This window comes from Balaenoptera ricei, chromosome 7, assembly GCF_028023285.1.
Source record: "Balaenoptera ricei isolate mBalRic1 chromosome 7, mBalRic1.hap2, whole genome shotgun sequence".
NCBI lineage: Eukaryota > Metazoa > Chordata > Mammalia > Artiodactyla > Balaenopteridae > Balaenoptera > Balaenoptera ricei.
The window spans coordinates 3,044,291-3,058,318 of record NC_082645.1 but is presented as its reverse complement, the minus strand read 5'-3'; the positions used below and the strand labels follow the sequence as shown (position 1 = coordinate 3,058,318).

Sequence of the window (14,028 nt, the reverse complement as noted above, 5' to 3'; positions counted from 1 at the left end):
ACATTCTCAGCAGTTGTTTTCTCACACCCTTTCTTGTCAGTCACAGATATATTTAGCCAAATAGAAATAGTAACAGATGACACAAAAATCATTAAGTACAAAAGAGCATTTTTCTCCTAATCTTAACTTTCCTCATTTAAACAAATAAATGTACAGAAATGTATGATCACATTTCAACATTGACTAGTAAACAAGTTGTCACTGGGTGTGTTTATTTTTTTCTCATCAAGCAGGGAGAGGCAGAGCAAATTAAACCCACCCAGACTTGTACTCAAGTCTTAGGCTAGGTTCTAGATCCTGACTCCACCCTCTTCTTCAGATGAATTCACAGAAATTTTTTTCTGCTGGTATCAAAACACAGTTGAGCTAAATGCTCTTTGCCAGACAGCTATATTTGAACTCGACGAATTCCTTTGCAATTTGAAAACCCAGAGATAGATTATAGGTCTATTTCAGTAGAATACTAAACAGGACCCCAAAATAACCAATTATCTTGAGAGTATGATTACAGCAATATATTTGTGTCACAGCACATGGTTATGCTATAAAAAAGTGACTAAAGACTATTAAAGACTAGGAGATTCCTCCACGAAAATAAGACTTTTAATTCTTAGACCCAATCTTCTACCATTTGTCCAATTCTTTTATCATTAAGCAAGAGGCAATAACAGTATGACATATGTTTACCATGTTTTGATCAGTCCTCAAAGATTGTGGCCATAAATTAATGCTGGCTACTATTATTGTTGGAAGATCGAAATATTCAATTTTTTCTTTTAAGTTTCTTTTAAGCTATACTTAAGTTAGCTTAAGTATAAATGGAAGACCATTAGTTAATATCAGCAGCAATGACAAGTAACCTATTCCATGGAATTTGTAACAGCTACAAATTAAAGGCATAATAAAAATCAGAGGAAGCGTATACTGAGTTATGGGAATGCTTGTTTAACTTCAGACACTTTAGTTGTGCTTATGTACATGACATGCCTTTCCCATGATGCTTGACATATCACACAGTCTACCCCAACTCAAGAAAGCATTTTAACTATTCAATCAAAAACAGAAAAATAAATCCCCACTGCTCACTGTCACTCACAAATCGTTCACCATAAAAAATTTGGCTATAGTTGCAGTTGTGATATTGTAATAACCATCAGAAAGCCTATCACTGTAAATCAGTCAAGATCTGTTTGCAAAATATAATCACGTATAATTTTACGATTCAATAAATAGTATGTAAATCTGCTATTATTGGTTTTCATTTTCTTTTCAATACTACTATTTCCATTTTCTCACTGGTAGTTATTCTGACTATTCAAATGTCATCATTGCCCTTTACTGTTATTCAAATGAAGCTTTTTTATTAGATCCTCTGACACTATATAAAAAGCTTTGCTTCTTCACCAGCAATAATCCTACTTCGAAGGAAAATGGAAGTGACTGCCCGCAAAATTCTGAGCTCTTACTTTATGTTAGGTTATGTTTGCACCTGAAATGAGATTTTAATTTAATCATATCAGAGGAAACCAAAGGTTTTTATTAACCACCTTAAGAAAGCAGGAAAATATTCTTTTCCATGTAGGTTTTTTGGTTCAAAAACCTGTGAAACTATTATTCCTCTTCAGTGATGTGTATAAGACACACTGACCAAATTAAACTCTAATTTCTCTCATCAAGATGGTATTCATCATCTGTGCAGTTTTTCTTTTGAAAAAATAGGGTAAAATTATTCTATACAAATAGTTTAAAGAAAATGTTACAACTCAGTTACATAACCTTTTAAGCATACTTTGTAGTAGATCTACAGAAAATATAATTTAAAAGGCATATAACCATAAATACACTGCTGTTGGTTTTATTAATACAACACACTGGTTCACAAAAGAAAACCTGGTTAGAGCTCCCAAAAAGAAATCTAACAAATATTGCAACAAGTTATTTAAAGTTAACTGATGTGTCTCTTAGCAGCAAGCAGACCTGAAAACTGTACATTTTTGTTGTATCCTACCAGCAGCTTTTCTAGGTAGAGAAACAGAATATTGTCTATTACTATAACCACAGATCTGTTTTCTAGTAGGAAAACTAACATGAGAGCAGAACAAATGAAAATATCAGGCATTTTGCCCAAGAACTAGGATTCCTCAGAGAAGATGAATTTCAAGGTTATTAGGATTTGTTACAAGGGTGCATGTAGAACAGACAGCATCAGCTGGTACAGAGACCAAGGGTGATGGATTTAGATAAGGTCGGACAAGAAATCCACAGGGTTAGGTCATACTTACCTGCTTAATATCTCTGTGTACAGAGAGAGCACCGTCTTCCATGACATGAGGAGACGAGAAATAAAGGACGTTAGGGGCTTTTTGCCCCCTGGGAGACAAAGCTAATTATATTAAACAATTCTTGTGCAATGTAAGGTATCATGTAATTGAGCACTAGCATATTTATTCCGGATAACAAGAGCTATAGGAATTTAGTAAATGGAATTCAGAGACCATACTAGCATCTAGGAAGACCATGACCACATGGACCCCAAAGACCTAGATAATAATATCAAAATAATCTCCATTCCCAAGAGGCCTCAGGGAATGAATAACTTGGGAATATGACTTCTATGATACTCGCCTCTTTTTCCAATTTACCTGCACAAATGTTCTCACATACCTTTCCTTACCTAGACTCAGGACCCACCACATAGAACAAAAAACTAAACATGGGAGACCTATACTACAGCATTCTTGAAATACATATTCTTTAATATGAATTAAGAAATTTTAAGCAGAAGTGTTCAACCTTTCAATTATAGAAAAACTTAAATAATATTTAAGCAGGCCAGGGCCAGAGAATTTGGGTCCTAGTTTCTACAATATAAGTATGCTGCATGGCCTTGGACAAATTAATTCCTTGACCCTGACAAGTGTTACGATTTCCACCATCCTCCCAGTTCTGAGCAGGTCCTTCACTCAAGGACAACTTTTGGCACCATTGTTTTGCTTTAATTTAAGGAATGGAACTCTCTAGGTAGCCTCTGCTGATTTTTGCCCCCAAAGGTGCTTTTGGCACCAAGTAGAAGAGACCGTTTGCCAACTCCATGCTTCTGTGATCAAGATCAAATTTATAGATGCTGCTATTAGTTAAGGATGTGGATTTAACTCACCTCCAGAGACTTCTGTGTTGCTCCTCAAGTTGAGTCAGCAGATGTTCAATGTATTTGTTGGAGTCTGTGTATTCCTGCACATACAGACGCACAGAGACAAATAAGGCCTCATCACCATAGGCACAGGATTCTAAGACCATCTTGATCTCCACAAGAAGATTTTGGACAAGATAACCCCTTGGTCCCTCCCAGTTCTAGGAGTAGATGCTTCTGTGACGTATACGCATAGTCATTTGGGGATGAATAATATTTGCCCCATATCCTGTGATCACTCCATGAACAAAGAACAGAAGAGAAATGGAGTTCTATCAAGTCAGCATAAAAATCCTCTTATTCACAGAGAAAAGCTAAATTTCATAGTCATTTACACTGTGGTCTGTTCTGCCATATAAAAGTAAGGGGTGGGGGAGGGAAGTGAGCCAAACTTACTTTCGCTGTTGACCTTAGAAGATGAGGAATAAATTAGACAACACAGGTCTTGATTATACTGGTTTTACACAAATAATTTCCGAGCAAAAACACTATTTTTGAGCTACATAGAAGCTTTATATATTCACTGCCTTCATTCACTGGGCATGTCATTTGTATTGATGAATCACATGTTTGTTTTCCTTCATCTCCTTATATGAACAAAACAATGTAATTTGGTTTTGGTGTTTCTTTTCTTTAATTTTTATTTTCTTTTATTTATTTTCTTAGAAAATCAATCTTTGGCTTCTAAGAGGTTATAAAGGCAAGGTTTATCTTGTTTAGAACTATGTATAAAGTTTTGTAAATCAAATTATATTTTCAAGAAACATTTCCAAAAAATGAGGGATTCCTTTGAGGCATGAGAATTGCTCATAAAATCTATAGGTTATTAAATCCGATTTTTTATATTTGTGATTCCTGAATATGAGGTTCACATGCAATAGTTTCAACTGCTAACTATGTAGAAAAATACAAAAAAAAATTTGTATGATTTATTTCATCCTGAACCTGATACTTCTTTCCCTTTCTGTATGAAGATCTAGCCCACAGGCCTCTGTGCCTACATTACAACTACCTTAGACGGAACAGTGTGCAATGATTTCAGTTTTAAGGCACGCATGAAAGTTATTGTTTCATTTCTTATAGATTTAAGGTAAACTGGGAACTCTGGTTAATACTGCTACTTTTTTTTTTACAGATTTATGTTGATAAAATTCTATATAAAATCTGTTGTTCCTATAAAAGTATTCACTATAATGGGCAGGAGCAGGGGAGTGGAAGAAACACAGTAAGAGTTGACCTGATATAATGGAAAGAGCCCTGTTCCAAGTTTCTGGACCTGGATCTACCTGTGTAGCCTTGGAGAAGCCTTTTTAACTTTCCACAATATTTCAGTTAGACTAGAGAGTATCCCAAGTCCTCATCTAGCTAAAACTGTTAGAATTCTATAACACTATAATTCTACTGCAGAAAATTAGCTAAAGAGTTTTATTCTAATTAATACACACATTCAGTTTAGTTATTTAAACAAGACCATTGGGCACATCAAAACCAAAGCAGAAATCTCTTATCACAGGAAGTTGCAGTGGTCTGTGGTTATGTTATTAAGTATCCCGAACAAGCTTTAAACACGATTTATTTATTTATTTATTTTTAATTAATTTATTTAATTTATTTATTTTTGGCTGCATTGGGTCTTCATTGCTGCTCACAAGCTTTCTCTAGTTGCGGCGAGCGGGGGCTACTCTTTATTGCAGTGCGGGGGCTTCTCACTGCGGTGGTTTTCTTTGTTGCGGAGCATAGGCTCTAGGTGCATACGCTTCAGTAGTTGTGGCACACGGGCTCAGTAGTTGTGGAATGCGGGCTCTAGAGTGCAGGCTCAGTAGTTGTGGCGCACGGGATTAGTCGCTCCATGGCATGTGGGATCTTCCCGGACCAGGGCTCAAACCCACGTCCCCTGCATTGGCAGGCGGGTTCTTAACCACTGCACCATGAGGGAATCCCTAAACACGATTTAGAACACTCAAAATTCTTAAAGATATTTTCAAATACATCCCATCAAAAAAACATTTAAAGACAGTGTTTCCAGGTAAAAACAAATATATAAACTTCAAAGTCACCCATCCATTCTTCATTCAATTGTTTTTTTTCAACATCTATTATTGTCAAGTGCTGTTCTAACTTCCGTAAATATAGTAATAACTAAGAGGGAGAAAGTTCCTGCCCTCAGAGAGCTTACATTCTGTAGAGAGATACATAACAAGTAAGTGAGCAGATTGATTTCAGATTGGTTACATGCTAGGAAGGAAATAACAGGTGACAGGAGGGACTTTAAGTGGGGAGAGCACCATCTTCATACACCATGGTTGGAAGAGGACTCTGAAATAACAGGTGACAGGATGGACTTTAAGTGGGGAGAGCACCATCTTCATACACCATGGTTAGAAGAGGACTCTGAGTAAATGATTTTTGGGTTTAGACCTGAGAGAGAAGGAGGCAAGCATACAGAGAAAGGAAGAGAGCAGGGAGAACACCTCAGGCAAAGGAAATGGCATATGCAAAGGCACTCAAATGTGGTATTTAAGGAACAGAAAGGAAGCCATTGCGTCCAGGAGCAGAGCCTGGGGTGTGTATTCTAAAATGAAGTTGGAGAGGAAAGCAGGGGCCAAATCACATGCAAGCTCTGGAAAACAGTTAGATTTAAACCAATAGATTTGTTATTCTGTTCATTCTGCTTAGCTCAAGTCAGAGGTGGAAGCTGAAAGGTGATTACAAATATGATCTTTGGATCAAAGAGATTTAGGTTCAAATCCTGGTTTTGGTACTTACTAGCTGTACCTCCTCAGGCCAAGTTATTTAATCTCTCTAAATCTTATTTTTTTTCAGAGAGATAAATAATAATTTAAAAGGTGTTGTAAGGATTAAATAAAACAGTTTAAGCATATACCACATGCTAAGCAGTGAGCAGAGCCTTTTCTATAGGATCAAACCTCTTCTCAAAAGGCAAACCACTTTACAAGGTGAAGTTTATAACCACTGTCTCTTCTCTTACTCAACTCCAAAATGTTTAAGTGTATGCTTCTTTTTTTTGGCTGCGTTGGGTTTTCATTGCTGTGTGCGGGCTTTCTCTAGTTGTGCTGAGCGGGGGCTACTCTTCGTTGCGGTGCGCGGGCTTCTCATAGCGGAGGCTTCTCTTGTTGCGGAGCACGGGCTCTAGGCGCGCCGGCTTCAGTAGACGTGGCTCATGGGCTCTAGAGCACAGGCTCAGTAGTTGTGGCTCACGGGCTTAGTTGCTCCTTGGCATGTGGGATCTTCCTGGACCGGGGTCAAACCCGTGTCCGCTGCATTGGCAGGCGGATTCTTAACCACTGCGCCATCAGGGAAGTCCCTAAGTGTATGCTTCTTTAATTATAGTTGCTGAATTTTAGAATAGGTTGTTAGAGATCAACAATAACAATACAGATTTTCAAGCATTAAGTGTAGGTATTGATGGATTATGGTTTAAAAGCTATTTCAAATACAATACTGCTTCCATTAATTTTCCATAAAAATAACTCTAATGATGTCTTAAACAACATAACAATGGGAAACTAGAATTACGGATTCTTCATCCTTCTTTTCAGCTTAAGTTTTCACCATAGCATGCTTACTTTAATAACCAATTTTATGTTACTTGCACATTTATTGGGGTATTGCCTATACCCCACCCCTACACATACACACACACACACACAAATAGACACCAACTGAAATGAATTGAGAAAAAAAAGATGATGCTTACATGTGTTTTCTGTTAACTGAAACAAGTTTTTCCCTGCCTAAAAGAACTTAGGCAGCACCCTCATATATTTATCATTTCTGGCCCCGGAATTGGAGAAATTCATTAACTAATAATAAATCCTTACCATTCTTTAAGAATAAACTAGGATTATTCTACTAGGAATCACTTTGGAGATTAACTCCCAGGAAACAATGAAGGGTGATCCCAGTGGGGCTGGCAGTGGTCCACCCTGGAACTACAGTCACAGCAAGTACAATGTTATAGCGACTGTGCCTATAGTGCCAGCTTGGGTATAAACTGCATACTTTGAATGTTCTTAACACGGGCTCCAATATTCCAGAGTATCAAAGGCACAGGCAGAAGGAAAGGGGATGGCAAAATTCTACCTCCGTATAACATAGCTCCCCAAATTGCCTGAAAGACATTGGATATTGGGAGACCTCACAGAAAAGATTTTTAAAATGCAGATGGACAGAAGGTGGTATATACACTGTCTGCTGGTGATCCCAGGGTCTACGCGGATCATTTTAGAATGAGTAAACTGAAAACATACAACACAGAACCCGTGAAGAAGTACTGGAGGACAAGAGAAAGAGAACATCACCCTCAAACACAGGAGAAGGCATCAAATCTGAAAATGATTTTCAAGAAAGTATTTTAGAAAAAAACCTTAACATGTTTGGTAGTATCCAGAAAGACATGACTCTCCAAAACATGTGCAGAAAGCTTAAAAAAAAGACACCGAGATAAAAAGATAGGATTAAATTAAAAACAAGACGAGCTGAAAAGAGAATAAAATGAAATAAAAAAGAAGCTGGGTGAGCTAAGAATTTCAAGGAAATATAAACTGCAATAGCAGAATGGAAACCTGTTGACCTTTACATTGTGATTTTTATTATGGGATGACTCTCCACAACATGAAATTGTGCTTCAGAGAAGAGTGGGTAATGGATTATGGTGTATCGGCACTAAGTGATCACACAGATGAAGTCTACTCCTCAGTATCTCATCTAGAAACAAATCAAACTCCCCAACCCAAGTACTTAAATATTCCTCAGTATCCATGGGGGATTGGTTCCAGGACCAATTCCTGGTGATACCAAAATCCATGGATGCTCAAGTCTTTTATAGTCAGCCCTCTGTATCCACAGATGTGAAACCCATGGATACGAGGTTGACTGCACTCACTAAGCCTTCTACTATGTCTACAATATGATTCAATTAGTGTATATATAGTCCAGTTAGTGAAGATTAATACTGCTGTAACCTAGAAGAAAAACACACACCCATATCCCCATCGTCCTTGGTGTCAATGTTCACTGTCTCTAACATTATCCGTGAAAAATGTCAGCTTCCCCAGGCTTGCTTTGCCCAGCATGTACTTCTCATGTCACTCAGCACAAAGACTTTATTCAAATATAGTTATTAACTTGATGAACACTGTATTCTACTTATTTTCCTTATGACAAACCCACATTAGATACAATAGTAGAATTGACAATAAAAACACACACACAGTCCTGTGAAGGACAAACAATCTAGGTAAATTAAATAAAGGATAAAGATGAAAATGAATAGAGACATGATGGATATTAGGTCAGAAAATGTAGGTTTGTCTATCAATTATAGCTTTTGAGTACTTGACAAGATTTGTAAGGTAAACAATGATCAAGGGATAATTAAAGAAACATTTCAGAATAGGATAGAGAAAAAAAAAACACTTGATTTTACACATCAAAAAGGCTCCTCACATTCCAGGTAGTTTATGGAAAATCATCCACACATCCACCCACATAAGGGCTGGAAAAAAAAAGTAGTGTGTGTGTTTGGGGTGGGGATTGAGATGACTGCAAGCACCCAAACAGACAAATGGGTCTCCTATCAAGGATTTTAAAAAGGCTGGTTGCATAGCTTCTGGCCACCCCAGATGTCCATTGGAATAAGACACATAGACAAACCTTTGTGTCTTAATCCATAAACATCCCCAATAAAGTAGCTTCTATATAACAAAGCAACAGAAAGACATTCTCAGGTTTACATGAATTCAGAAAATAAAGCACCTACCTTAATTAAAAATACATGTGTGGGAGGGTGGGGGGAAGTGCTCCAAGGTGGAGGCTCAGGAAGACCCTGAACTCACCTTGCCCCATGGACACACCAGATCTACAGCTGCATATGGAATAATTCCCTTTGAAAAAGAACTGAAAACTAGCTGAACTGCCCCATCCACAGTAAATGATAAAAGGACCACATTGAGATGGGTAGGAGATGTGGTCTCACCAAAAACTCCATGCCTGGTACAGAGCCCCACAGTAGGGAGGGAATCTCACAAATCCAAAGCTTCTCCCCTAGGGTGAGGGGTTTGTGCCCCATATCAGCCTCTCCAGCCCTTGGGACCTACAACAGAGAGATGAGCCCCCAAAATGTCTGACTTAGAAACCAAAAGAGCTCACATCCAAGGGTCCCAAAGGGCTGTGTGAACTAAAAATGCCACCTGCCATATCAGTAAACAAAGGATGTTGCAGCCATCAAGCTGTCACATTACAGCCGCCCCCAACGGTGAGCCCTGAGGAGACTCAGGATGAGAAGCACAGGATACTGGCCCCAGATAGCTGAGGTGCATATCAAAGGAATGATTTCAGTGAGCCCAGAATTTGCATCTTCCCATACATGGAAAAGCACTAAATTCCTTAACCTGAGATATCTGGTTTTCCTTAATTAACAGTAATCTTTGATGGTCCAACTACCTGGTCTTTGTTGCAAAAACTCCTATAAGTCCTGGCTCCCACCCTTGCCTCTTCGGGGCAGTCCCTCAGTTATCTGAGATGCTGTGTCCCAGGCTTAAGTCCTCAATTTTGTCCACCAAGTAAAACATAACTCTCAACTTCTAGGTTGTGCGTTTTTTTTCAGTCGACAGTTGAAGTGAACTGAGATTCTCCTTTCAAAAGGCTTGACATATATGCACTACTATGTATAAAATAGATAACTAATGAGAGCCTAATGTATAGCACAGGGAACTCTATTCAATGATCTGTGGTGATCTTAGTGGGAAGGAAATCTGAAAAAGAGTGGATATAGTATACATATAACTGATTCACTTTGCTGTACAGCAGAAACTAACATAACATTGTAAAGCAACTGTACTCCAATAAAAATTAATTTAAAAATACATACATACATTCATACATTCATAAATAAAAGGCTTGCATGAGGTCTCACTCGCCCTAGAACCCAGTGCAAAAGTAGCAGTTTGAAAAGTGCCTGGAATGTGAAGGAGATTCCTATTCTAATCTTCAAGCATCTGCTGGAGGAACAAGAGGTGGTTGGGTCTCTTTCTGGAGACTGGGGTGCTGGCAGACACCATTCTGCACTCTCCCTCTACCCTGTTAGCACAGGCAGGTGTGCAGACATGGGACCCTCCCACTGTCTTGGTAAGGCAGGCAGGGATGAGTAGATGCAGCATTCCCTCACTCCCTGGCTGGGACCAGCTAGTGAGAGCGGTCACGACACTCTCCCACTCCCTTGCTGAAGCTGGCAGGGGAGCACAGACAAGGATTTTTCCTGATGTCATGCTGAAGCCAAGGAGCATGTCCTGCCCCCTATGCACTCCCGATGCCCTTCTAGAGCCATGAGATGCATGCGATCCACATAGAGGTTGCCCTCTGATCACCTAGCCCTGGTGGCCAAGGGGACTTGCATTCCTGGGCTCCATGGGACTGTAACAATTGGAAAGATATTTCTTGGCAGGCTACCACCCCCAGGGCACTGCACAGGCAGCAGACTGAAACACACCTCCAGTCTTCTTATGAAAAAGGCCTATTTGCTTGTCCTGGAGATTCAGCCTGAGGCTTCAGGCTTGCCACACATCTAGAGAATACAGAGGTACTCTCAGTGAATGTAAGACACTATCCTTGCACACTCCCTTTGCCTCACTGCAGCTCAATGATACCTCCCAGAAAGGAGCTTATACACTTGTCTAGAGGTCTGATTTATGGAAATGTTGCCCAAGGGTCATCTCCAGATTTCCTGTTCTGGAGGCCAGCAGGGTTTATGATTATGGCCCATAGGACTATATACGTGCATATTTCAAAACCTGCTGCCCGAGGGTTTGACTTTCAAACAGCCTAAAACTAAGTGCAAAATGAGATCCTTCCTCTTGGAACACTGACAGGTCTTGGCACACCTTCAACACCAGGAACCTATGAAGAATAAATCGGGCTGCTTAGACAATCACAAAGTTTCAAAAGACAACCAACCACTAGGGCAAGGTTGAATTATAAGGTTCATCACCTACACAAGGCCAACTACTTCAAAACTCAGAGAGGTAGCTGTTTCACCAATACACAGAAACAGCATCAAACAAAATGACAAAACAGAAATATGTTCCTAAAGAAAGAACAAGACAACACTTCAGAAAGAGATTTTAATGAAATGAAGATAAGTAATCTACCCAATAAAGAATTCAAAGTAATAGTCAAAATTGCTCACTGAACTCAGAAGAATAGGTGAACACAGTGATAACTTCAGCAAAGAGATAGAAAATATAAAGAAGTACAGAACAGAAGTCACAGAGCTGAGAACACAAAAACTGAACTAAAAAACACCCTAGAAGGATTCAATAGCAGACTAGACAAAGCAGTAGAAAGAATCAGTGTTCTGGAAGATAAAGCAAGGAGACTCATCTAAACTGAGCAGCAAAATAATAATAATAATAATATAATACGAGTAAAAATAAAGTGAAGAGATTTAAAGGGATCTATGGGAAAACACCAAGAGGACTAACATTAACATTATGGGGGTCTCAGGAGAAGAGAGAAAGAAAGGGGCAGAACTTATTTGAAGAAATAATGGTTAAAAATTTCCCTAACCTGGGAGAGGAAACAGACATCCAGGTCCAGGAAGCCCAGAGAACTCCAAATAAGATGAACCTTAAGAGATCTACACCAAGATACATTATACTTAAAATGTCAAAAATTGAAGACAATAAGAGAACCTTAAAAGCAGCAAGAGAAAAGCAACTTGTTATGTGTGAGGGAAAGCAAATAAGACTAGCAGCATATTTTTTTAGCAGAAACATTGTGGGCCAGAAGGGAGTGGCATGATATATTCTCAGCGCTGAAAGAAATAAATTCCAACCAAGCAAGTAATCTTGCTCCACCCAGCAAGATTATCACTCATCATGAAAGAAGAGATAGAGTTTTTCAGTCAAACAAAAGTTAGATGAGTTCATCACCACCAAACCAACCTAACAAGAAATGTTAAAGGGACTTCTTTAACCTGAAAAGAAAGGTCACTAATTAATAACAAGAAAATATATGAAAGTCAAATTCTCACTGGTAAAGATAAATATTTAGCAAAGGTAGTGGATTAATCACTTATAAGGTTAGTGTCAAGTTTAAAAGACAAAAGTAGCAAAATTAACAAAAATACAATAATTATTTAAGGGATACCTAAGAGACAGATGTAAAAAGATGAAATGTAGTGGAGAGGTAAAGATGTAGAATTTTGGAATAAGCTCAAATTTAAGTTAGTATTAACTTAAAATGGACTTTTATATACATAGGACATTATATGTGAACCATATGATAACCACAAAGCAAAAACCTAGAGTAGATACACACACACAAAAAGAGAGAAAGGAATCTCAACATAACAACTAAAGGAATCTCAACATAACAACTAAAGGAATCTCAACGTAACAACTAAAGGAATCTCAACTAAACTAAGTCATCAAAGCACAAGGAAAGAGAGCAAGAGAAGAAGAAAGTAATAGAGAGGAACTACAAAAAAACAGGCAGAAAAATTAACAAAATGGAAGTAAATTAATATATATCAATAATTACCTTAAATGTAAATGGACTAAATTCTTCACTCTAAAGACAGAGTGACTGAATTGATTAAAAAACAAAACAAAAATCAAAAACAAAAACAAAAAACACAAAAACAAGACTCATCTATATGCTGCCTACAAGAGACTCACTTTAGGTATGAGGACATACATGTACTGAAAATGAAGGGATGGAAAAAGATATTGCATGCAAATATTCAATAGAAACAAAAAGAAAGCTGGGATAGCTATACTCATATCAGACAAAATAGACTTTAAAACAAAGACTGTAGTAATAGACAAAGAAAGGCACTACGTAATGATAAAAGGGTCAATTCAACAAGAATATGTAATTTTATAAATATATATGCACCCAACAGAGAAGCACCTAAATATAAAAAGCAAATATTAACAGACCTAAAGGGAGAAAGTATAACAATACAATAATAGTAGGGGAGTTTAATACCCCACTTACATCAGTGGATAGATCATTCACACAGAAAATCATAAGAAAACACTGGGCTTAATGACACCTTACATCAGATTGACTTAATAGACATATACAGAATATTCCATCCAAAAGCAGCAAAACACATTCTTTTCAAGTACACATGGAACATTCTCCAGGACAGATCATGTGTTAAGCCATAAAACAAATTTCAATAAATTTAAGGAGACTGAAATCACATCAAGCATTTCTTCCAGCCACAATGGCATGAAACTTAAAATCAATTGCGAGAAGAAGACTGTAAAACTCACAGATACGTGGATATTTAACGACATGCTACATACAACCGCTGGGTCAATGAAAAAAATCAGTGGAGAGATAAAAACATACTTAGAGACAAATGAAAATGAAATACAACATACCAAAACCTATGTGATGCAGCAAAAGCAGTTCTAAAAGGGAAGCTCACAGAAATACTGGCCTACTTCCAGAAAGAAGAAAAATCTCCAATAAACAATCTAACTTTACACCTAAAGAAACTAGAAAAAGAAGAAACAAAGTTAGTAGAAGAAAGTAAATAATAACAATCAGAGCAGAAATAAATAAAATAGAGGCTAAAAGGACAATAGGAAAGTCAGTAAAACTAAGAGCTGATTCCTTGAAAAGATAAACAAAATTGACAAACCCTTAGCCAGACTCACCAAGAAAAAAGAGGCCTTAAATAAATAAAATCCAAAATTGAAGAGATGTTACAACTGATAGCATAGAAATACAAAGGATCTTAAAAGACTACTCTGAACAATTATATGCCAACTCATTGGACAACATAGAAGAAATGAATACAT

At 37.8% G+C, this 14,028-nt stretch overlaps 1 protein-coding gene and 1 long non-coding RNA gene across 6 annotated transcripts in view; one reads left to right on the top strand and one right to left on the bottom strand.

Annotated features, from left to right (window-relative positions):
* NCKAP5 (NCK associated protein 5) overlaps positions 1–14,028 on the bottom strand; it is a 1,059,956-nt gene that overhangs the window by 650,811 nt on the left and 395,117 nt on the right. For all 5 annotated transcript variants that reach the window (XM_059927623.1, XM_059927626.1, XM_059927624.1 and 2 more), the window contains exon 3: positions 3,158–3,231. In XM_059927623.1, coding sequence (XP_059783606.1) covers positions 3,158–3,231 — 74 coding nt within the window. The remainder of the gene's footprint in view (positions 1–3,157; positions 3,232–14,028) is intronic.
* Positions 1–14,028, top strand: part of LOC132368870 (uncharacterized) — a 101,610-nt gene that overhangs the window by 34,216 nt on the left and 53,366 nt on the right. The gene's annotated exons all lie outside the window — the stretch shown is intronic.